The 25,897-nt window shown below is 37.9% G+C and overlaps 1 protein-coding gene across 13 annotated transcripts in view; it reads right to left on the bottom strand.

Moving 5' to 3' along the window:
- Nucleotides 1–25,897, bottom strand: part of LOC126354419 (epidermal growth factor receptor substrate 15-like 1) — a 188,561-nt gene that overhangs the window by 92,360 nt on the left and 70,304 nt on the right. For 8 of the 13 annotated variants that reach the window (XR_007565323.1, XR_007565324.1, XM_050004045.1 and 5 more), the window contains exons 11-14: nucleotides 21,023–21,085; nucleotides 16,588–16,785; nucleotides 14,096–14,287; nucleotides 4,510–4,606 (exon numbers count right to left, since the gene is read on the bottom strand). Coding sequence is in view for 9 of the 13 variants with exons in the window: in XM_050004045.1 (XP_049860002.1) it covers nucleotides 4,510–4,606; nucleotides 14,096–14,287; nucleotides 16,588–16,785; nucleotides 21,023–21,085 (550 nt within the window). In the remaining 4 variants the exon portion in view is untranslated. The remainder of the gene's footprint in view (nucleotides 1–4,509; nucleotides 4,607–14,095; nucleotides 14,288–16,587; nucleotides 16,786–21,022; nucleotides 21,086–25,897) is intronic. The other 5 variants (XR_007565325.1, XR_007565326.1, XM_050004046.1 and 2 more) reach the window with 1 other exon arrangement.

Here is a 25,897-nt window from a genome sequence, read left to right as displayed (position 1 = left end):
TTAAGTACATTGCCCTTGTATAGACCCTCTATATACTCCTTCCACCTTTCTGCTTTCCCTTCTTTGCTCAGACCTGGGTTTCCATCAAAGCTCTTGATATTCATACAAGTGGTTCTCCTTTCTCCAAAGGTCTCTCTAATTTTCCTGCAGGCAATATCTATCTTACCCCTAGTGAGATAAACCTCTATATCCTTACATTTGTCCTCTAGCCATCCCTGCTTATCCATTTTACACTTCCTGTAGATATCGTTTTTGAGATGTCTGTATTCCTTTTTGCCTGCTTCATTTACTGCATTTTTATATTTTCTCCTTTCATCAATTAAATTCAATATTTCTTCTGTTACCCAAGGGTCTCTACTAGCCCTCGTCTTTTACCTATTTGATCCTCTGCTTCCTTCACTATTTCATCCCTCAAAGCTACCCATTCTTCTTCTACTGTATTTATTTCCCCCATTCCTGTCAATTGTTCCCTTATGCTCTCCCTGAAACTCTGTACAACCTCCGATTCTTTCAGTTTATCCAGGTCCCATTTCCTTAAATTCCCACATTTTTGCAGTTTCTTCAGTTTTAATCTACAGTTCATAACCAATAGATTGTGACCAGAGTCCACATCTGCCCCTGGAAATGTCTTACAATTTAAAACCTGGTTCCTAAATCTCTGTCTTACCATTATATAATCTATCTGATACCTTTTCGTATCTCCAGGGTTCTTCCATGTATACAACCTTCTTTCACGATTTTTGAACCAAGTGTTAGCTATGATTAAGTTATACTCTGAGCAAAATTCTACCAGAAGCCTTCCTCTTGCATTTCTTAGCCCCAATCCATATTCACCTACTATGTTTCCTTCTCTTCCTTTTCCTACTCTCGAATTCCAGTCACCCATGACAATTAAATTTTCATCTCCCTTCACTACCTGAGTAATTTCTTTTATCTCATCATACATTCCATCAATTTCTTCATCATCTGCAGAGCTAGTTGGCATATAAACTTGTACTACTGCAGTAGGCGTGGGCTTCGTGTCTATCTTGGCCACAATAATGCGTTCACTATGCTGTTTGTAGTAGCTTACCCATACTCCTATTTTTTTTATTATTCATTATTAAGCCTACTCCAGCATTACCCCTATTTGACTTTGTACGTATAACCCTGTATTCACCTGACCAGAACTCTTGTTCCTCCTGCCACCCAACTTCACCAATTCCCTCTATATCTAACTTTAACCTATCCATTTCCCTTTTTAAACTTTTTAACCTACCTGCCCGATTAAGGGACCTGACATTCCACGCTCCGATCCGTAGAACGCCAGTTTTCTTTCTCCTGATAACGACAACGTCTTGAGTAGTCCCCGCCCGGAGATCCGAATGGGGGACAATTTTACCTCCGGAATATTTTACCCAAAAGGCCGCCATCATCATTTAATCATACAGTAAAGCTGCATGTCCTCGGGAAAAATTACGGTCGTAGTTTCCCCTTGTTTTCAGCCGTTCGCAGTACCAACACAGCAAGGCTGTTTTGGTTAATGTTACAAGGCCAGATCCATCAATCATCCAGACTGTTGCCCCTGCAACTACTGAAAAGGCTGCTGCCCCTCTTCAGAAACCACATGTTTGTCTGGCCCCTCAACAGATACCCCTCTGTTGTGGTTGCACCTACGGTACGGCCATCTGTATCGCTGAGGCACACAAGCCTCCCCACCAACGGCAAGGTCCATGATTCATGAGGGGGGGGGGGGGGGGGAGCTGCCAAATAAGCCTGCAAAAACAACCATGGCCATATAAAAGGTGGAGGAGGACCTCCTTTCGAATCCAGAAGAAATACTGTATGGGCCATGGATTGCTGATTACAGAAGGCGAAGTTAAATATAAATACTTAACCTAAAATTTTAAACACACTTTCCTCGGAACCATGTTTTCCAAATTGGTGGGAAACGAAAATGGTACATATAATTTTCATCTGAATCTGATGCTAACATTCTCAATTAAACTCTGTCGGCGTTCATGTCATTTTGCAATATCTTCAAAAGGCTATTTTTGGTACACGCTTCTGTCTCAGTTTTGAAGAAAATAACATTTGTTTCAACATGTCACTATTTTGTTAGAACTCAATATCCAATGTATGCTGATAGAAAATGTCTTGTACAAAATTATAATAATATTGTTGCTTTGCTCTCCAGTCCAAAGAGTAGTTTAATGCACACTAGTCTACCTTGTGCAAGCTTCACCATCTCTGGATAAATACTTCAACATAGGTCCATCTGAACCTACTTACTGTATTCAGCCCTTGCTCTCCCTCTACTGTTTACAATCCCACATTATACTTTGCTGCAATATAAAACAAATCTATTCTTTCAGTCAAATTGTGCTATACATGTATTTTCTCCCAATTCAATTCAGTACCACCTCATTAGTTACGTGGCCTACAGCTAATGCACAGCATTCTTCTATAGCATCCCATTTGAAGTGCTTCTGTTCTCTTCTTGTCTAAACTTCTTATCATCCACTTTTCACTTCTGTACAAGGTTACACTCCACAGACTTCCTAGCATTTAAATTTGCATTAGATGTTAACCCAGTCATAATTTTCAGAAATATGTTTTCTGGTATTGCTAGCCTGCCTTTTTATGTCCCTACTTCTGACGTTACCATTTTACTGCTCAAATAGCAAAACTCGTCTACTTTTAGTGTCTTATTCCTAATTCAATCTGAAGTAATTCACCTACATTCCATTACTCCAGGTTTACTTTTGTTGATACTAATCTTGTAACCTCTTTTCAAGACACTATTCATTCTGTTCAACAGCTGTTCCAAGTCTTTTGCTGTCTCTGACAGAATTAAAATGACATCGGCAAAGCACAACATTTTTTATTGTCTCTCTCTAAGCTTTAATGCCTTCTCCGAATTTTTCTTTTCTTTCCTTAACTGCTTGCTCAATGGGCATATTGAATAACATTGAGAATAGGCTAAGACCCTTTCTCGCTCCCTTCTCAACCACTGCTTCCCTTTTATGCCCCTTTACTTTTACAACTGCTGTTTGGTTTCAGTGCAAGCCATGTATAACCTTTTCCTTACTATCTTCAGAATTTCGAAGCATGTGTTTCAGTCAAAAGTGTCAAAAACTTTCTCTAAGTCTATAAATGTTATAAATACAGGTTTGTTTACCTTCAGTATAACTTCTAAGATAAATAGTAGAATGAGTATAACCTCATGCAGTCTTCTTTTTTTTCCATGGATCCCAAACTGACCTTCCCTGAGACTGGTTTCTACCATTTTTTCCATTCTTCTGTAAGTAATCTGTGTCAGTATTTTGAAACCATGACTTATTAAACTGATGGTTCTGTAATATTCACATGTTTCAGCCCTGCTTTATTTGGAATTGAAATTATAACATTTGTCTTGAACTCTGGAACTTTTTTCCTCATCTCATATCTTTCACACCAGGTGGAATAGTTTTAACATTTCTGGCACTCCCAAGGATGTCAATAATTCTGAGGGATCTGTCAAGTACTTCTCGCAATGTATCATCTTCACCTACGTCCTCTTCCCCGTCTATGATATTATCTTCCAAGTTCAATTTGTATGTGCAGCCCGTCTACATATTTCTTCACCTTTCAGGTTTATCTTCTTTGCTTAGTGCTGGCTTGCCCATATGAGCTCTTAATATTCATGCAGTGCGCAGCTGCCCCTCCCCTGCCCCCACACCCCCATTCCCCTTTCTTTTCAAAGTGATTGCTACAAAAATAGCTCTTTAAATTCCTTATCTGTACTCACTCTTCCAGCTATAACAGGCTTTTCATCAACAGGATGTTTAAATAATATTTATTTTGATTTAATAATTACTACCATTAAGTTAGGAACATAGCTGTTCAGTACTAGGTGGCTATAATGAAAGTGCAGATAATCTTGAAGGTCCAGTGTGGGCTGTAATTACCACATGGTAGTGAAACTCGATAGATATACAAATGTGTTAATGCAGAACCAACTTATGCTGGAAAACAATTTGTTCCAATTCTGGCCACCAGGTGCAAACCTGGCACTGTACAGCATCTCATCGACATCTCTGGTGCTCATACTCAACGAACTGTGTAAGGGACAATTAATAATAATGTTGACATTATGCCTTTCTCACTTGTTTGACCATTTCTGCCCATGTACCATGTCTAATTCATAACATATGGAAACATTTCTACACATCCTTCTTGTAGTCACAGTACCAGGTTTGCACCTGTTGGCCAAAATTCAAATCCATTTTTTTCCTAGTGTAAATCAGCTCTGCATTAACATTTTAGAATATCAACAAAGTTTCACTGCCATGTAATAATTGGAGCCCACACTGGACCTCTGCGAGCAGCTGCACTTTAATCATAACCATCTGGTACAGTGAATTTAAATAACTTACTCTTATCATATGAGACTAAATGCTAGAGTAACAGATTATTACATTTGCATTTATACTTGTCTTGCTTGTTTTACACTAGATACAACTGCAATTTAAGGTTTTACATACATACCATTGCTGAAAAGATCTTCTCCATCAAATCCTCCAATATTTTCAGAATGTTCATTCATCCCACCAAAAGGATCATTGTTATTTGTTAATGCCTTATTCTGCAAAAATGTTAGAAATTTTCTTACTATTACTAGTTCAATTTACTTACACAAATAACACAAAGTAGTTCACACAAAATATTATATCTTTCAATAAAAACAGATAATTTTAGTCCAGAAACACTACATCCTATTCAAACTGATGTTTTGTTATGATTTTACTTTGCAATATTAAAACCCTAATAAATACAGTTTCATGGTTACAAGAAGCAAAATACACACATAAACACAATTTGTAATGAGTTATTGTGAACACTTATGGTTTTAGAAAATGAAAACTTTAAACCTCAAGGCTTCATAAGACAAGGTAAGTCCAAATGAGTACTGTTTTTGTTACTGTCATTATAGTCATCAGTCTAAAGACTCGTTTTATGCGTCTCTCCACACTAAGCATTGCTGGTGTAGAGAAACAACTGAAAGACTTGAAAGCATATAAATCACCAGGTCCAGATGGAATTCCTGTTCAATTTTACAAATTACTGTGCATCTCTTGCCCAGCACAAAGTCCCAAGCAACTGGGAAAAGGTACAGTTGACTCCAGTATACAAGAAGGGTAAAAGAATGGATCCACAAAATTACAGACCAATATCCCTGACATCTGTTGCTGAAGAATCTTTGAACGTATTCTCAGTTCAAATATAATAAACGTTCTTGAGACCGAGAAGCTTATGTGCACAAATCAACATGGTTTTAGAAGGTATTGCTCGTGTGAAACTCAGTTTGCCCTTTTCTCACATGATACACTGTTACGGATGAAGGGCAACAGACAGATTCCACATTTCTAAATTTCATGAAAGCATTTGATATGGTGCCCTAGTGCAGGCTGTTAATGAAGGTACGAGCATATGGAATAAGTTCACAGCTATGCGAGTGGCTCCAAGACTTCTTAAATAACAGAACCCAGTATGTTGTCCTCGACAGAGTGTGTTCATCAGAGACAAGGGTATCATCAGGAGTGCCCCAGCGGACTATGATTGGACTGCTGCTGTTCTCTATATATAAATGATTTGGCAGATGGGGTGGGCAGCAACCTGCGGCTGTTTGCTCGTGACAGTGTGGTGTACAGTTAAGGTATTGAAGTTGAGTGACTGTAGGAAGATAGAAGACAATGTTGACAAAATTTCCAGTTGGTGTGATGAAGGGTAGCTAGCCATAAATGTGGAAAAGTGTACGTTAATGCAGTTCAGTATCTGGGCGTAATGTTGCAAAGTGGTACGAGATGGAACAAGCACATGAGAACGGTGGTAGGGAAGACAGATGGTCATCTTCAGTTTATTGGGATAATTTTAGGAAAGAGTGGTTCACCTGTAAAGGACTGGTCAGATTGAAGGAAGACATAGAAGCAATTCGGAGACGGGCTGATAGATTTGTTACCAGCAGGTTTGAACACCACGTAAGTGTTACAGAGACTCTTTGGGAACACAAACGGGAATCCCTAAAAGTAGGACAATGTTCTTTTCGAGAAATACTGTTGAGCAAATTTAGAGAACTGGCATTTGAAGCTGACTGCTGAACAATTCCACTGCTCGGAACATACATAGTGCATAATGACCACGAAGATAAGATATGAGAAATTAGTGTCCCTACTGAGGTATTTAGACAGTCGTTTTTCCCTTGCTCTATTTGTGAGTGGAACAGGAAACCACTTAGTAGTGGTACAGGGTACTCTCCTACACACACCATACTGGGGTTTGTGGAGTATCGATGTAGATCTTGTGCACGCTTAACATTATTAAGATAACTTCCGCACTCTACACCCATTAGACCCTACTAAGTCAGAGTCTACACACACACACACACACACACACACACACACACACACACACACACACACACACACACACAGAGAGAGAGAGAGAGAGAGAGAGAGAGAGAGAGAGAGAGAGAGAGAGAGAGAGAGAGACCGACCTATCAAACTCTCCATTCGTTTAGTCAAGTCAGGCCAGAAAGCAAATAACTACAGGAAAGTGTAGCAAGTGTTGCCTTTAACCCACATATGCCCAGACCTTTTTTTCTCTCTCTCTCTCTCTCTCTCTCTCTCTCTCTCTCTCTCTCTCTCTCCATGGAGTTGTACAATTTTCACATGTAAAAACAGATAACAACTGTAGCAATAATTTGTAGTTGCTGTTCGCAATGAGGTTTTCACAGTGGAACAACAATGACCCCATGGGGACCTGTTGGGCTTATATAGGTTGCATTCAACTTTGTACAGATCACAAAATGGTGAACATTATTCATGGGTAGTTTTATATCAGTCCATGTGAACAGGGAGAAGGTAATTCAGTTCCTAGACTATTCACTAAAACATACCAGACCCAATCAATTTTTTTTTTAATTTCTGTATGTTGTTAAGAATATGCACATTTTCTTAGCTTCTACCTGAATCATGGTCTCAGTTTATATACAGATCGCCTCACAGAAGGAAACAGTTTGTATCACAGTGTGCCTTCAAAAGCGCAAAAATTCTGTGAGCACACAGAAATTTTCAATGTTTGTCAAAATATGACACCTGGTGCAAGTCAGATAAAACAGCAATGTAGGACATTTTGAATGTAAAAAGTAGCTTGGGAGCATGTTACTGTGGATGTGTGTGTCTCTCCAAAGTGACAATGCAGAATGTCTACATCAAAGGTTCATCCAAACTACAAGTTCATAAATGAAGATTCTAAACAACCGAAGATGTCTAAGGTTACTGTTTACAAGACACTCTGACTTTTTTGTCTTTTGACAACATGAACTGAGTAGCTCATGAACTACTCTGCATTTGCAAACACAGTGAAGTTATGGGCTTTTCCCCTTCACTGTAACACTGCAGTTAAATATTCTTAAACTGACAGAGGTGTAACATGACATATCAGCTGCTGTGAAACTTCCTGGCAGATTAAAACTGTGCGCCGGACCGAGAGTCGAACTCGGGACCTTTGCCTTTCGTGCAGGAGAGATTCTGTGAAGTTTGGAAGGTAGGAGACGAGGTAACGGCGGAATTAAAGCTGTGAGGACGGGGTGAGAGTGATGCTTGGGTAGCTCAGTCGGTAGAGCGCTTGCCCACGAAAGGCAAAGGTCCCGAGTTCAAGTCTCGGTCCGGCACACAGTTTTAATCTGCCAGGAAGTTTCATATCACCGCACACTCCACTGTAGAGTGAAAATTTCATTCTAGAAATATCATCTGCTATTTTACTACGAATATAAACACAGTATTACGCCAGCTTGCTAAGAATTTTGAAGGTGATGCAGAAATGTTGTTGGCTTCCACTACTGAAATATGTTTGACCATGGCGTGGGATGTTATATATGCCAGAGATGTCATCATCCCAGTAGAGGTTTACATTTTGTAACTTCTGCAGAGCTATAGAGGAATTACCCTGTAATAACGATGTCATAAGATATTACAAAAGATTACAGTGAAGAGGCTATAAATAATGATAAAACACCAGTTTCAGGAAGAACAACTGACCTCGTTTTTACAATTAGGCAACTAATGGAAAAGGAAAAAATCTGATTGTAATGTAACAAATTATTCAGGGATAAAGGAGACGACTCACCTAAAGGCAGAAGTGCTACGTTATCGCACCTAACCAACTACATCCTAACCCATAACTACTTCACTTTTGAAGGGAAGATACACAAACAAATTCGTGGCACAGCCACTGGAACCCGCATGGCACCCTCCTCCTATGCCAACCTCTTCATAATCCAGGTAGAGGAAACATTTCAAGCTACTTAAAACCCCAAATCCCTGGTCTGGTTCAGGTTTATTGATGGCATCTTTATAAACTGGACCCCACGGCCAGAACACCTTATCCTCACCCCTACACAATCTCAACACATTCTCTCCCATCCATTTCACTTGGTGCCCCTCTGTCCATCGTGCCACCTTTCTAGATGTTGATCTCCTCCTCTCAGATGGCTCCATCCACACCTCAGTTCACATCAAACCCACCAGTCACCAACAGTACCTGCACTTTGACTGCTACCACCCCTTTCACATCAAATTCCTCCCATCCACCCTGGCCACCCTTGGCAGACGGATCTGTAGTGATGATAACTCCCTTGCCCAATATGCTGAAGGCCTCACAAGGACCTTTGCAGACAGGCAATACACCCCCCCCCCCCCCAGAACTAATACACAAACAGATCTGTGCCATATCCCCACACGTACCTGATCCTCACATCAATCCCAAGAACCGACCACAAAGAAGCACGCCCCCTTGTCACCCAATACTACCTGGGACTGGAATGACTGAACCACATCCTTCATCAGGGCTTTGATTATTTATCATCATGCCCTGAAAACAGGGACATCCTACTCAAGATACTTCCATCCCCTCACAAAGTGGTGTTTCGCCCCCCACCCAACCTCCACAACATCCTAGTCTAGCCCTATGCCTCTCCTACACCAAATCCCCTGCCACAGGGTCATGCACTTACGGAATATCCAGATGCAAGACCTGGCCTACCCACACACCCAGCACCTCCACCTACTCCAGTCCCGTCACCGACTTATCCTATACCATCAGAGGTTGGGCCAACTGTGAAAGCAGCCATCTTATGCACCAGCTCTGCTGCAGCCACTGCCACAGCATTTTACATTGGTATGACAACCAACCAGCTGTCAATCACAATACATGGCCTTCATCAAACTGTTGCTAACAACAAGGTGGACCACACAGTGGTACAACATGCAGCGGAGCACAACATGCGAGATTTCAATGGCTGCTTCACAACCCGTGCCATCTGGATTCTCCCCAAGGCCACCAGCTTTCCTGAGCTGCGCAGATGGGAGCCATCCTTACAGCTCATCCTTCACTCCCGTAACTTCCCTGACATAAACCTAAGGTAACTCACTGTCAGACCCACCAAAGAGAGAGAGAGAGAGAGAGAGAGAGAGAGAGAGTGTGAGTGTGTGTGTGTGTGTGTGTGTGTGTGTGTGTGTGTGTGTGTGTGTGTGTGTGTGTCCATGACATAAGTCTTGAGGTGAGCCGTCTCCTTTACTCTTAAATAATTTGTTATTCTTAACCAGAACTTTCCATACAATATGATTATAGCATTTTTAGACATAGAAAAAGCCTTTGATAATGTTCCAATGAGCAACATGTTGCAGTGGCTGCATAATATAGATGTTCAAAGCTCTCCAAGTTGAGAGCCAATTGCTGATAAAAACTGTGACAGCAGTACAAAGTAAGAAATGGCGAATCAGATATATTCCAAACAAACAGAGGCATATGAGGTAGTTCACTATCTGTACTACTTTTCATTGCACTATTGGATATAATTGTCAAAGCAATTAAAGCTGTAGATTCTGGAGATCTCAATGCATTTTTCTTTGCAGGTGATGTTGCCATCTGAGGGGAGAGAGGGAGGGAAAAATGGGGGCAGAGAGAGAGAGAGAGAGAGAGAGAGAGAGAGAGAGAGAGAGAGAGAGAGAGAGAGAGAAATGAGAATTGTATTGATGTACTAACAAATTTCATGATTACAAGCAAGAACAAAATAGTAGCAATGAAACTGAGCACCGACTAATGTACGGTCAAACTTCGTGAAGATAAGATTGAAAGTGTAGGAAGCATCAGCTATCTTGGAAGTTTTGTATCAAACCATGGGAATTCTAAGTTAGAAGTTCAAAACAGAGCGTTAAAAGGCTGCATGTTGTTCTAGGAATAAAGCAGTTCTCGTAGAAGCCAAACCGAACATGTTCAAATAACACCTTCTGCCAGTCACAACAAACAGCTTGGAGATCTGTGTGTTAACAGAACAAGACATCAGCAAACTACAAGCTCATCAAATGAAATTCTTATGATCTACTGTACAAAAGACAATATTAGGTCTGTTCAGAAAATTCCACAACATTTATAATCACCCGTCAATGGTCCATGGGAGCAGAAGGCGGTTGGCATCCCTGCACACGCTTGTGTTTAATGTGTAACTGCTCTAAGTCTCATTTCTGTATGTCTTTTAGTTATTGTTCAATGATGTGTTGAGTAGAACATTGCATCACACAATTTGTGAATTTCGAGATGGCAGAGTTAAGAGGAGCAATGCACCTGCATTAAATTCTATGAGAAACACAAGAGAACCTTTACACAGCCACACCAAATTATGCAGGAAGCCTGTGGCGATGACTGCTTAAGCCATACTCTGTGTTATAAATTGTTCATATTGTTTAAAAATGGCTGGATGGAAGTTAAAGATGACTCTCGTTCCAGACGTCCTTCTACATTTACCAAGAACCATCATGTCAGAAACATCAACGAAGCTGTGCTTGCCAGTTGAAGACTGACTGACTGACTGATTAGATTAGATTAATACTTGTTCCATAGATCATGAATACGACACTTCGTAATGATGTGGAACGTGTCAGGTTAATGAAAGATGTCTGTACAAGATATTACATTACACAAAATATTGCATGACACTAAAGCTTAAGTTAGTTTTTTCCCTCTCTTAATTTATATCTAAAAATTCAGCCAATGAGTAGAAGGAGTTGTCATCTAGAAATTCTTTTAATTTTTTTTGTGCTATCGGAAAGTGTTGTGATTGCCTGTGAGAAAATGTGAAAAGGAACCAGGCCGTAATATGGTGAGGCAATTCATGGCATTACATCACGATAATGCACCTGCACATTCATCCCTTTTGGTGTGTGACTATTCCTCAGAAAAGTAAATCAGTGTGCTACTTCAACCTCCACCCTCTCTAGACCTAGTGCCTGCAGACTTTTTTTCTATTTCCAAAGTTGAAAATCCCGTTGAAAGGATGAAAATTTGCAACAACAGATGAGATAAAAGAAAATTTGCAGATGGCAATTTACGCAATCCACAAGAGGCATACTAAGACTGTTTCTGGAAGGGGAAACAGCATTGGGAGTGGTGTATCAATTGGGAGAAGAGTATTTCAAAGGAGACCATGCACAATAAGTAAAAGGTAAGTATAGAAAAACTTTGTGGACCGAGTTCCAGAATTTTTTGAGCAGATCACATATGAGAACAAATTAGAAACAAGTGATTATGAATGATATGCTAGTGCCTGCACTATGGGGGCGGGGATTACACACTGCACAATTGAAAAAGGTTTGGGCCTATACAAAGGATGCAAGGCATTAGAACCCCTAGACATTGCTTGGAAATGACACTACAAGGAAGGGGACCTATTGGATGTCCCAGAAGAAGATGGTAAGACCAAATAAATGAAGACAAGAATAGCATTGCAAGATGTAAAAAGAGAGGGAGCATATAATGACAGGAAGTGATAGAGGCATGATGTCCATAAAAGTCCTACCTAGCTCACTGGAAATATACCCAGATGATGATGACATTAAATCTCGTCCAAAAATTACCATACAATCAAAACTGCAACTTCTGCAATTAAAATTAAACTTACTGTTTGACATACTGTATGTTAGATTGAAATGATTTAAAGAAAAAAAGAAAGTCAAAAAGGTTTAATCCTCATTAAGGAATAAGAGTGGCAGGACATTTATACTGCCAATAACACAGATAACAAATATAATGCTGTGCTTAAGGCATTTCTCATGCTCTTTGAGTACAAGGCAACCTGAGTGGCTGACTAGTAGTATGAGGGCATCATGTAGAACAAAGCGTATGTAACGATAACTGATCATTTTATGTCACATAATTCACATAATTTTCAATCAATATACAGTTCGGATCTAGAACTTGTTTAACAACTGAAAATGTTATATTCTCTTTTCTTTGTGGAGTACTGGATGGATCAAACAAAAGGTTTTGAATGCTCGGCGTTTGATTGTGCTGATCACAAAATATTGCTCCAGAAGTTGGACTATTACGGAATACAGGGAGTAGCTCACAATTGGTTCACCTCTTACTTTAACAACAGACAGCAACAGGTCACTATTTATAGCGTTGAGAATGGCTGTGACGTTGGGTCTAAGTGGGGTACGGTCAAATGGGCAGGGGGGGGGGGGGGGGGGATGTCTCAGGGATCAATTTTGGGCCCCCTCTGGTATTACAGGTGATTCCAAAATATTTCTGTTTGCTGATGACACTAGCTTGTTAGTAAAGGCTGTTGTGTGAAACATTGGCTCTGTTTCAAATAGCGCAGTTCATAACGTATGTTTATGGCTCATAGAAAATAGACTAATGCTAAATCACAGTAAGACTCAGTTTTTATAGTTTCTAACATACAATTCAACAAAACATGACATTTTAATTTCACGAAATGGGCATACAATTAGTGAAACTGAACAGTTCAAATTTCTACGTGTTCAGATAGATAGGAAACTGTCATGAAAAGCCCACAATCAGGCTCTCATTCAAAGACTTAATGCTGTCATTTTTACTATTTGAACAGTATCTGAAGTGATTATTTGAAACAAAAATTAGTCCACTTTGCTTACTTTCATTCGCTAATGTCGTATGGTATCGTAATTTGGAGTAACTCTTCCCATTCTCAAAGGATATTTTTGCCTCGGAAACGGGCAGTTCAGGCAATAAGTGGTACAAGTTCGCGAAACTCTGGTCGACCCCTGTTCTTTAGTCTTGATATTTGGACATTGCCCTCAATATACATATTTACTTTACTGTTGTTTCTTCTTTGCAATATCAGCTTATTCCCAAGAATTAGCAGCTTTAACTCAGTTAATACTTGACAGAAATCCAATCTGCATTTGGATTGCACTTCCTTATCCCTTGTACAGAAAGGTGTGCAGTATGCTGCTGCATCCACTTTCAATAAGCTATCACAAGAACTCAAAAATCTCAGCAGTAATCCATGCGCTTTCAAATTGAAACTGAAGAGTTTCCTCATGGGTCAATCCTTCTATTCTGTTGAGGAGTTTCTTGAAAAATTAAGCTAATTCATATGTTATATTGTTGATTGAGTGTATTTAAACTTATGACTTGATTTTGTTTGGATTCACAAACATTTTGTCTGTCGTTATTTTTATGCTGTAATTTCATGTAGTGATGCATTCCATGCTCTTTAAGATTTTCTCCTCAATTAGGTCCTATCGAACTAGATGTGTAAATAAATACATTTACAATATTCCAGTTTGAAATCCAATAGCCACAGCATCGTGCACTTAGACTTCGACACACTGAAGTTCACATGGGTTAAAGACTTCAAGCTTTAACCCGACTATACAGCGAGAATAGATGATAAGAAATGGATCATAATGTAAAGAATTATTGAATACGTTGAACACATTACAGACTGCTATGACAAAGAACTGTAAAATCTCTCTAGGATTTTGAATTCTGGTATGATCAGCGATACCTTACAGGAATTGGCAGAAACATATGTGAAACTAATAACCTAATATGCATACAAATATAATGGTTACTGTATGGATCTTGAGACTAAATTATCAGGAAATGTGTGAATCATTTAAGCTAAAGGCTTCAATAACAAAATGAGGCTGGGGAGCTGCTGCTTGAAAGTTTGAACACCTGAACTACTATCAGGAACACAATTTAAATTTAACTTCAGCTCATAAATTAATATAATAATGATCCACACCTGTTCAACAGGACTGTTGTCATTTCCACCACAAATTCTTAAGTACTCAGGATCTCTGAACTCAGGTTTAATATTCAGTGAAGTGTCCACAACAGTAGAAGTATCTCCTGCTGTTATAGCTGTATCATACATCGCAATTGCATCGTTCATTTGTCGATGCTGCTCTTGGAGATGCGTAATCTTTGCTTTTACCTGAAAATTTACAAACAATATTTATATCATACAATTTTGCACAGGACCAATGTAGAAACAGAATTTTATTTTATAACAATGGAAGTTTGTCACATCAGTGTGTACAAAGTTTTGAATTTTATACTCATTCAAGTAACAAACATTTTTACATTTATTTATTTACTTACTTGAGTGAGAAGCTGTATAAAACTATACTGTACAATATTTAGCTGCATACTGCACTGTTATTTAGAATCTTGTTCATTTACACACAAAGGTCACCTAAAAATTTGAGAAACTACTGCAAATACCTCATTTTCTTATAGCTTACTCTCCATTTCTTACAACTTATGCTCCTTGAAGCTATATGCACTGATGTATCCTTAGTAACCACGTAGTGATGGTCCTATGGGCTTCATGGTAAAGTTGAACACTTCACAAGCAAACATAATTGCTTCTGGGGACTCAAAGCAATGCCCATGGATGGGTGAAAACAAAGTTTAAAGAGGCATATCTGCTCTTTAAGGTGAATGTAGCCAACTTCAGCAAATACTAGTGTTTTAAGCAACCTTAGCAAAGCATACTCTAACATACCGATCTTTGGTTCTTGCCCTACCTTCTTCAAGTGTTGCAGTGACAAAATTCCTACCCTGAAGTAAAGAAAGTGTGCATCAATCTGTTGCCCACACTCCTTGACTTCTTAAGGGGGGTAGGACGTGAAATGGGCCGACTTCGAGAAGGAGAGGCACCACAGGACATTTTAAATTGCACTGTCTATACTTTTACAAATAATTCATAAAACTTTGTCAGAATGACCAGGAAGGAGTCAGGATTCACACTCATAGCAGTGAAAGTTCAAAAACCCAAAAAATAATATTTTTTAAATGTGAAATTTAATGATTTTTTTTCACTTACTGTTAGCTGCATTTGTTGCTATAGGTACACTTTTCTTCATAAGTAAGAGAGATTCTTCGATGAATTTTGCACATATTACAAAGCATACTTGCAGGTGATTGAAACTCTAGAACTTATTTAATCTATAGAAAAATGAATAGGCCGTTACGTTTTAAACTTTGTGTCTAGAGAAAACTCGAATTTTATAGTTAATTATCTCAATTTTTACCACAGTTTTTAACAGATTTGGGAAATTCTAGAGTTTCATACATCTGTAAGTATGGTTTGTATGCTGTGCAAAATTCATTGAAGAATCTCTCTTACTTATGAAGAAAAGTGTACCTACAGCAACAAATGCAGCTAATACCAAGTGAAAAAATGATGAAACTTCACATGTAAAAAAAATTGTTTTGTTATGTTTTTGAACTTCCTCTGCTATGAGTGTGAATCCTGAATCCTTCCTGGTCATGCTAACAAAGTTTTATGAATTTATTTGTAAAAGTATAGACTGTGTAAATTAAAATGTCCTGTGCTGCCTCTCCTGCTCCAAGTCCGCTAGTTTCACGTCCTACCCCCCTTAATGTCCCTTAACCACATATTTATAATTATTATAAATTGTTCCACAGTGAGCTCACCATGAAGAATAGTTGCCTTATTTGCTGCGAGTGGCACACTCTTTCTGTGTATCGGTACTCCCAGCATTATAACAGAAAAATTTACTATGACTTGCATTGCTCATTTGTCACTGAACATCAATTTGTGTGATTACATCTTTGCTAAACATTGATGGCGCACTCCACTGTTTCACATGAACAATCATCCATCCGAGTTTCATGGGGGACATCAACAGTCTACTTCCATCCCCCATTCATGTTTCTTATGTCCAAACAGAGCCATCTGATACATATTTCAGAAAACAAACAATAAACTAAGCCCCAAAGTGTGTCTTATTTTTTAAAATTCCTCTGTGCAGTTTGGTAATACATTCTGACACGATAATTTGGTTTCTTGATTTGTAAACTATGGACTATTTTCAATAATGTCCACACACACACACACACACACACACACACACACACACACACACACACACACACACACACACACAGTGGTGGTGATGGTGGTGGTTAGTGTTTAACGTCCCGTCGACAACGAGGTCATTAGAGACGGAGCGTAAGCTCGGGTTAGGGAAGGATTGGGAAGGAAATTGGCCGTGCCCTTTCAAAGGAACCATCCCGGCATTTGCCTGAAGCGATTTAGGGAAATCATGGAAAACCTAAATCAGGATGGCCGGAGACGGGATTGAACCGTCGTCCTCCCGAATGCGAGTCCAGTGTGCTAACCACTGCGCACACACACAGTGATACAAACATAATATATTTACAAGAATAATGCAAGAAGATTGAAAAGCAAAAGGGTGGATATACCTGGCTAATTTGTAGTTGTGTATCTTGCAAATTTTTTGTCAGATTGTCAAGCTGATTCCTAGAATCCTTTTGTTGCTGCTCTAATCTTGCTTCTTCCTGTTTGAGACCTTCCAGTTCCTGCTTCTTTGAATTCAGTTCTTCTTCTTGAGCTTTGAGGCTCATTTCCTGCTCATCTGCTTGACGTCTCAAGTTATCAACCTGTAGGACAATATAATTATGTTATGTCATTACAGAGATATAGATTGCTCTATTAAATGTGAAGAAAAAAATATACAATAGAATAAGAGTGAGACTTGTGATACTAGACTGATAATTGAGACTGTTTTGCATAAACTAAGAAATAAAAATTTAGCTGTGTACATAACCTTTCATTTTAAGCAATCCTTAATCCTTAAGCAGTCCTTACAGATCAAAATACATTAAGTAAGTTCCAGGAATAAATTTTCTTCTTAATATATTTTTACTTCTTGGCTGCTACTACTTAGAACACCTTTTACAACCCAAGAGTCCAACTCAGTAGAGTATTCTGTTATGAGGACATTAACAATCTTTGTGCATGCCCGTCACGATATGGTACAGCATAAAACAATGAGTCACTGGTCTGATACATGTATATACGAGTTAGGAAAATCTGCTTTCAACTATTCGTTTGACACATTTCAATAATCATCATTGTTGATGCAAATGATGATGATTATAATTTCATCATTGTCATGTACTGCCAATAAGCTGCGTCGGATGTTTTCAAATGATTTGCTTCAATCTGCTTGCCTTGGTTGATTTCTTCCCTCACCATAGCATATCTCCCCTTTCTTTTGAGGTCTTCATTAATTTGGCCCAGGCACCCCATTTCTTGGATGAAACATGCCTTTCCAAATACTGACAGGGAAATAGCTTAAACAGTATCTGTTCTCCTGGACCAAAACACTTCACTCTCACTGTACTCAGCCTTATCTTTCACACTCATTTCCACTTGCAGGTTCCCCTGATGTGCTCATTTCTGCTCTTGTCTTTTGTAGAGCAGATCTAAGTAATTTCATTTGATAAGTTAATAACTGATTATGTGCCTTTTGGTTATGATGCACTTCTCCAAACTGTAAGACATGATGGGCAGAACATAGTGTACTTAGAGTACTGTCCATATTCAGGACAAGTCTTCCTTTGCACTAAATGGAAGAGTTCGGATACTTGACTATCATTTCAAAACCTTAAAATTAGCACTCTTATCACTTGCCTCAATACTACCAAGATATGTGAAATTATTCACATTCCAAAAATTGGTTATACAGAGTGAGAGTTCTATTCATCTGCATTACAACTGTCTTGTCTTTGCTAACAGTTAAGCTGAGTTCTTTGAAGTTTTGGCTAGCACTATGCAATGCATAGGTTTGCTTATGCTCATAAAAACATGTCTCACCATTAATAGTACGAGATACAAATTCCTTGTAGGTATATGCAACTATCTTTTGCTCATAACTCTGTGAGAAATAGGGAAATCAGTATCACAATTTTTTTTCCTGCATCTCCTAGATATTATGCATTTTAATAATCATCTTCAGATTTTTTTTACACAAAGAAAGACATAAATCAGCCATGTACTTCACCACTTATTTGGGACCAACATTTTCATTTTTTCTGAAAAATACAAAGATCTGCTGAAAAAAAAGGCATCATACATTTATATACATTTTGTTTGCTGTGTTTTGTTACCTATTACATCATTAATTAGCAGCTCATGTGTTCCCCCCAAAAATAATTGACATGTCTAGCTACAGCATTTCATCTGCCACCACACACGCTTTTTATGACATGTTAACATTTCATAGAAACTTCTACAAGCAGAATTATATCACATTCTTGGCACATACTGTGGGAGAATTAAAGTAACTTACATTAGCACTTTTCTTTCCAACATTTAGCAAATTAGTTGAAACAGCAGAGTGCAGATTCTCTTATCAACTTAAATGTATTTGGAAATTTGGGTCAATTGCAGAAATTATAGAACCAACTTAAAGCCTACTTTTAAAGATGATATCTGAAATTTAGTTAATATCACTGGTCAGCATACACTATCTTCTACTGGATACGCGATACGGAGTTAAATATAGGCATTACTTCTGCCAATACACATTCCTGAGAATAATTTGGCACTAACAACATATGAAGCTCTGTTGAAAACTATGCATTTTAGAGTTTGCAGATGCAGCAATGATTTTGTCAGCAGAGACAATGCTAAAAATCTGAACATCTTTCATGATAGTGTCTCTTTTTTACACATAATATGCTGTATATGAAAATTAAAAATCTGATAACATTACAGTATATAATGCTGTAACATATAAGAAGAATAAATTTCAAAAAAGGAATAGTTTTGAACGTAAATAACTAGAAAAATTCAACAAATGTTAGTACTATGATTAAAAGACAAAACTGACAACGCCACAGTAGTGGTATATCATCAAAACAAGTTTTTATACATTAACAACTGTTAGAGTGGAAATTATGTTAGTAACATTTATTTTTACAAATTAATGTTGTTATATCTCCATCCATGCTCTGCAAACAGCTGTGACACGTATAGCAGATGGCATAACCTATTGGTCAACATTTTAGGGTTTCTTACTGTTCCATTCACATATTTAGTGGAAGAGGAATACCTGCTTAAATGCCACAGTGTGCACAGTAATTAGTGTAATCTACTCTTTGCCACCCTAAGACAGTGATAAGTTGGAGGCTACAATATATTCCCAGATTCTGCACAACTGGTTCTTTGAATTTTTTTAACAAAGTCTTCACAGGATAGTTAGCACCTGTCTCCCAGTGTCTGCAGTTCTAGTTTTTCAGCATTTCTGTCCCTCTCCTGTGCGCTACAGCTATGACAATTTCTGCTGCCATATGTAACAGTCAATTTGATTTTGAGCCCATGAAATTCTCAAACTGGGGATAACCAATAAACATTTACAAACAAACAATGGACATTGCGCAAACACTGGTGAGCAATTCCGCTCTTATTTTGGTAAGTTGCTTGTGAACAACCTAAAATGAAATTCTGGTTCAACAATGCTCTGTTTTTAAGAAAACTATCGCTAAAGATCATGCTGTACAACTGCCTCAGAATTGATGGGACTGATAGATAATTGGAAATTGAGCATTTACATCAGCACGTTTGGGGTCTGCAAAGACATTTTTGTTCTAGAAATCAGGGAAAGAAACTTTTTCTACTGCAGATTTTGTCACCATAAGATATCTGCTGTTAAACAAAACCATCACTGATATAGTGACCAAGCCGTCTGGGTGTGGAGCGGAGAATTCCAGAATCTTCCGAAAGAAAGATGTAGTTACACGAAGATTCCATTCACTAGATGTTCTTGATACTGCAAGTATATTTGCTTTGAATGTTTATATTGTATGTAATTGAGCACATGGAACAGAGTGAGCAAAAGAGAGATTGTAAATCGACCAGGATTACATTTTTAATTCTTTACTGATCCATATTGTTTGGAAAATTTACTCGCCTACCTTATTATTCCCTATTCGTTCACTTATCTTATTAACCCTCCTATACCTACCACTTTTGAAATGGAAAATATACAACACTCCACACCTAGACCTGTTGATCACTACATCAGGAGCAGTTTCATTTAACTGCGCATACCTTGTGGGTACTTAAGCTGCCGTCAAGAAAGTTTATTTCCTTGATTTCCAGGAAAATAGGTGTTTGTATACTCATACGTATTAATTAAAAATGCTCAATTTTCAGCTATCTATCGATCCTGCCAATTCTGAGTCTTCTGTGCATCATGAACTTTAGGTGTAGTTTCTCAAAAACCAGGGGTTGTGCAGCAAAATATCTAACGGTCTTTCATTTTATGATGTGCACCAGTGACCTGCTGAATAATGGTACATGAATTGGTTGGCTTTCCCTGAGGCCTCTCCCTTGTGAGTATACAAAACTTGTACAAAGTTTAATTTCTTGATCAAAAACTCTGGTTGCAAGAACGCTTTGTATTATGTTCCTCAAACTCCCTCCCCTTACATATCTACAGCAATCACAAAACTCTTCTGAACACTTTCACAAATCAATTTTATCACTTTACTGTGTAAGTACTGAAGAAACACAGTATAACAAATCTGATGGAAATTTTTTGCTACTGTTTCAGTACTAAATTTGTAGTTTTGTTGATGACAAAGTAACAGCGTTCCAATTTTTTCCTTTCACTCTCTGTAAAGTATGTAATGAAATTATGACTGTGGCTCACTGAACAAAAATTCTGAATATTTAAAAATGCTACCTTATGCCCACCCCCAACCCCACCTTCTCTCTTTCTATTATTATTCAACAATAATGACACAAAGTAAACTACTGTGTGTATCTACAATTACTTTAAGCTACAACTACATCTGCCACAGCATTTAAAAAATAAAAATCTATTACCTGGGCTTGCTCTTCTTCCAATGCCTGCTTGATGTCATTAAGTTCTTTCTCTACAGATGTTTTCTAAGCAAAATTAAAATAAAAGCAAACATAATATGAATATAAAATACCATGCTTGGCCAAGTCAATATAACAACACATTACAAGAAATAAAAATACTGCAAAATTGTATATATGGTTTGCAAATTAGGAAACATTATGCATATTATTTACAGAAATCAAAGTGCAAACAAACAAAATGAATTCAAGCTGCCATTTTGCAATTAAGTCTAACAGGCACAGTGCATTACATGTATCTGAAAAAAAAGTGTCTACAATAACAGCAATGGCCCAAATAATAGGTTCAATAAAGTTTTTTTTAGCTAAAATAATGCTGTAAACAAATTTCAAGAAGCAAAAATTCAAGTAGTCTTCTACTAAGGACAATGCATTACAGTTTCAAACCATTTGTCCAATATCATATTCATGCACTACAGCTCAATCAAATTTATTGTAATCTTTAAGTTGAAACAGATTTCTCAAGAGATAAGGCATTGGGTACATAAGAATGTTAGAAATTTGTGTGTTCAGTCTGTGTAAAATACAGAAGACTGTCACAAGAAAACACTTTTGTTTTTGATCTGCCACACAAAATCACATCAAAAGTACAATTATTGAGTGAGTTTCAGGCACTCTACAGGTGTAATTTTTGATTTTTCAACTTTTTACAATAAAAATAAAAACATTTATAAAAAAATAGAAGTAAAGGATTGAGTATGACCATAGATAAAATAAAATCCAACTAAATCTTCTGATCAGTATGTTTAATTAATCTTCATGGAGACCTGGTAATCAACTGTGATTAGATTTACAGGAAATGTTTCTACTTATGCTTCAAGGATGGATCAAGAACAATAGTTCGGTGCAACTTTTTTTCACATAATTATGTATAAAATGCACATTCATAAGGAATGTGACTGCAGGAGAATTGGCCTGTAGTATTGGACTGATCTGTAGCATAGCCTGACATGTAGGTAACATGGAAATATAAGCAGCAAACATTTGATGACTTTTTCAGTGGGGTGAGGACTTTTACCCATGCCACAATACCAAAGTAATTATAAAATATAAATCAATAAAAAAAATTGCCATCATCAGCAAAGAGGACTGAGCAACAATACATAAAGCAGATACGTAAGTTGACCTTGGGAAAAGAAATCATGTATGAAATCACAAAATGAGGATGATCTAAGAATTAATGCCATTACAGGAGTCTTTGTGCTCACTATGACAAACTGAAATATTGAGATATTTTCATTTTATGTGATACACAGAAAAACCGTATGAGTACAACTTTTCATTTTTTATTCAAATATATGATGGATGAAAACTTTGTACATTCATATGGAGTATAAGACTAGGGTGATATTTGTTACAAAACATTTTAGTGAATCCACAAACTGCAACATTACTGTTTCATGTACTTCCCTTCCCCAAACAGAACTTAATGCAATTGCAGGTTGTTTCAAGACTGGCTGGATCATAAACACTAACTAAAATCCTTTTTGACAACTGTCACCTTCAGATTTTATTTAAATGGGCATGATGGGCACATTCGAAGTTATGCTCATGGTGGGGCAACATAAGGAGCCAATTAAAACCCAGCTCATGCTTTGAAATAACTGCTGTATTTGTGTACATCTAGATTTTTTTGAATTTGGTCTACATATTGTCTGTGTTTACCTTTCTTCTACAAACTGTAGGTGTACTGGAGTAAATTTCAGAATGTGTAGCTACACTGTTATTCTTTCCTGTCAATCCACAATTGTCACAAAATCTCCTTTTTAGATTCAATTCTTGGCTGCCACCAAAATCTATCCCACTAAGAAAAGTTTTCTTTGTAACCACAGTGAAATCCTCATCAGTTCTATAGAAATGTTAAAAGTTTTCCACGAGTTCCTTACATCCTGTCTTGCTTCCCCATAATTACTTCAATATTCACAGAATGCACTCTTTTTAACCCGTCAAATTATGTACCACCTACTATCTCACAAGTGATTATTTTAGTGTTCTTTTTCTAGCAGCACCGAACTCCTTTACATCTGTAGCTAAATCATCATCATTAAAAATGTGTCAACATAGCAGTACATCTGCCAGTCTGACACAAAAGGGATTACTGAAAACATTTGATTCTTCTAAACGCTTGTACAACCACAAAAGTTGTTGTTTTTAGGGTCTTAACTTCTGTTGCCAAGTTTTTGGAATGATTGACATACAGCCTCATAATCTGTATCATGTCTCTCGAGTCTGTACAACCCATCTCTGAGGTTTGAAGGCTCCTTAACAACGATTACAATTCCCTGAAAGGATAACTGGTGGAAAAAAAGGTTTCTTTTTTAAATTATTATTATTGATGTCCAGGACTTTGGTTCAGTAAAATATGTTTAAACTACCAAAAGTTGAGTAAAGTAATCCTAGTTTTCACAAAAGTCTTGTCTCAAGTAGGTTGGAAGACAGACAGATTTTTCTAGAGGGGGGGGAAGTTAAAATGATGATACACAGAGAAATCTCTTAAGAATAAGTGCTGAACTTACAACCTTGTGATTGCTGTTCCTATAATAGTAACATAGTGTACAACCTGTCTGCTACTAATCAGATCAGCAATAATGGGCACAATATACTTTCCTCATCACTCTCGTAAAATTTTCACTAGTTACTTTGGTTCAGTTATTTGGATGACACTTAGAGGGCCGCAACATTTTCTTCAAATTTTCTTTATCTGTTTAAATACTTTTACTATTAATAAATTTGCACTTGCCTTTCTTCAAAAAGCATACTACCTTTCTGAACATGTACGTTGAGCAAAGTAACAGTCACTTCTGCAATATTACACAGAATTAACCTATCAACAAGTATCTTAATTATTGCAGATGCCATCCCTTCAACAATAGGCATTTTCTTCTCTGTATCGTTTAACTTCATGACAGAAAAAAATTGTTCTCATTCGAGTTCTTTAACTGTGCAAAGAAGTTAATTAACGCTTTTGCTTCCTAAAACTACCAAGATGAACTTACATGTAAGCAAATTTCTATGGCAATCTTTAGTCAACCTAAAAAGTAAATGATCACTCATTCACATCTGAGAAGAACATTTACATTATTACAAAATACTGTACCACAATGGATAGAATCTGCTCAGTAGGTGATAAGAGAGAGGTAACAGATGAAGAAAAAAAAAAGTCCAGCTGAATTAGAAATGCTTCCCTCACCTGTTAGAACAGCCTCCTGTTGTACAACTAATATCTGTAATATGGTCAACAGGTCTACAAGAGTCATTCCGCTAGGTTTTGCCTTTGTGGACACCTATGTCATGAACTCTGTTCTACATAATCTAATGAAACTACATGTTTATCCATATCATTTCCAAAACACTTATATAATCTTGACAAGGAAAGCATATATAAATAAGACAGTCCATTTAGTGTTGGTGGCTCTTCTGCTGTGTGGTGCTGTTGGCAATTGGTTCTCGTTGGTCGTAGGCAATCAAGCGATAGTATATAGTAGCCAATGTGAATTGCTGAATTTAATTACTTGTTTCAGCAGAATATGCGAATTGATTACTTTTGTTTTCTATATGGACAGTGGGAGACTGATGATTATTGATCTGGCTATTATGGATTATAAAGTTATTACTGGTTTTAGCATGTATGTCTTGTATTATCTTAATTCTCAGAATATGACAATATTTCATGGGATATTATTTGGTATTTCAATGTTATAGATTGGTTGTGAGTTGATTAAGCCAATCAATGTGACTGCAGGAGAATTGGGCTGTAGTATTGGACTGATCTGTGGCATAGCCTGAGGTGTAGGTTACAAGGAAGAGTATGTTAGCGTGTGGTTGCGAGTTGGTGAAGCCAACAAATGTGACTGGAGGAAAACTGGGTGAGATGGCTGACTGATTGCAGTGTATCACAAAGGTTGTTTCAAAAACTTTGTGGGGTATTTTCAAAATGTCCCAATTTCCGAGGTTATGCTTACACAGGAACCTAAAGAGTATAGTTTAAACTTTACAGACTATTCTGTCCTTTATGTTTCCATGTAATTTGACACCCTCCTCCACGCCATGACGACATTTATCAAACACTATTTTCTCATTGGTTCTGCTATCTAGTCTGATCATCCAACTCTTAACTAACTCACTGTGTTCACTTCCCACCATTCCCACGCAAATACATACCAATGCAAACTGCAACACAAAAGCTGCATACACCATAAGTGGGATTTAATAAGTGTGCCCTCAATTGTCTGGCAATTTTTGTTCAGCCCCCCCCCCCCCTCCCCACAAACTATACCTCACCCCCACAAGAATAGGATCTGACAGTTCCTAAAGGTAGAATATTTTTTTAACTGTATGTGTCTGCTAACAGTATGCATAATTTCACCACAAATTACATACACACAAAATTCAAGCTTTCGCAACCAATGGCTGCTTCTTCAGGAAAGAGGGAAGGAGAGGGAAACAAGAAAGGAAGTGGGTTTTAAGGGATAGGGTAAGGAGTCATTCCAATCCCGGGAGCGGAAAGACTTTCCTTACAGGGAAAAAAGGACAGGTATATACTCGTGCGCACACACGCTCGCACGCACGCACGCACGCACGCACGCACGCACACGCACACGCACAAGCAGACATTTGTAACACACACACACACACACACACACACACACACACACACACACACAAGCAGACATTTGTAAAGGCCTTACAAATGTCTGCTTGTGTCTGTGTATGTGCGGATGGGTGTGTGTGTGTGTGTGTGTGTGTGTGTGTGTGTGTGTGTGTGTGTGGGCGCCCGCGAGCGAGTGTATACGTGTCCTTTTTCCCCCTTAAGGTAAG

The sequence above is a fragment of the Schistocerca gregaria genome, chromosome 3 (assembly GCF_023897955.1).
Source record: "Schistocerca gregaria isolate iqSchGreg1 chromosome 3, iqSchGreg1.2, whole genome shotgun sequence".
NCBI lineage: Eukaryota > Metazoa > Arthropoda > Insecta > Orthoptera > Acrididae > Schistocerca > Schistocerca gregaria.
The sequence above is the reverse complement of the archived record's forward strand: the minus strand, read 5'-3'. Positions and strand labels throughout refer to the sequence as shown.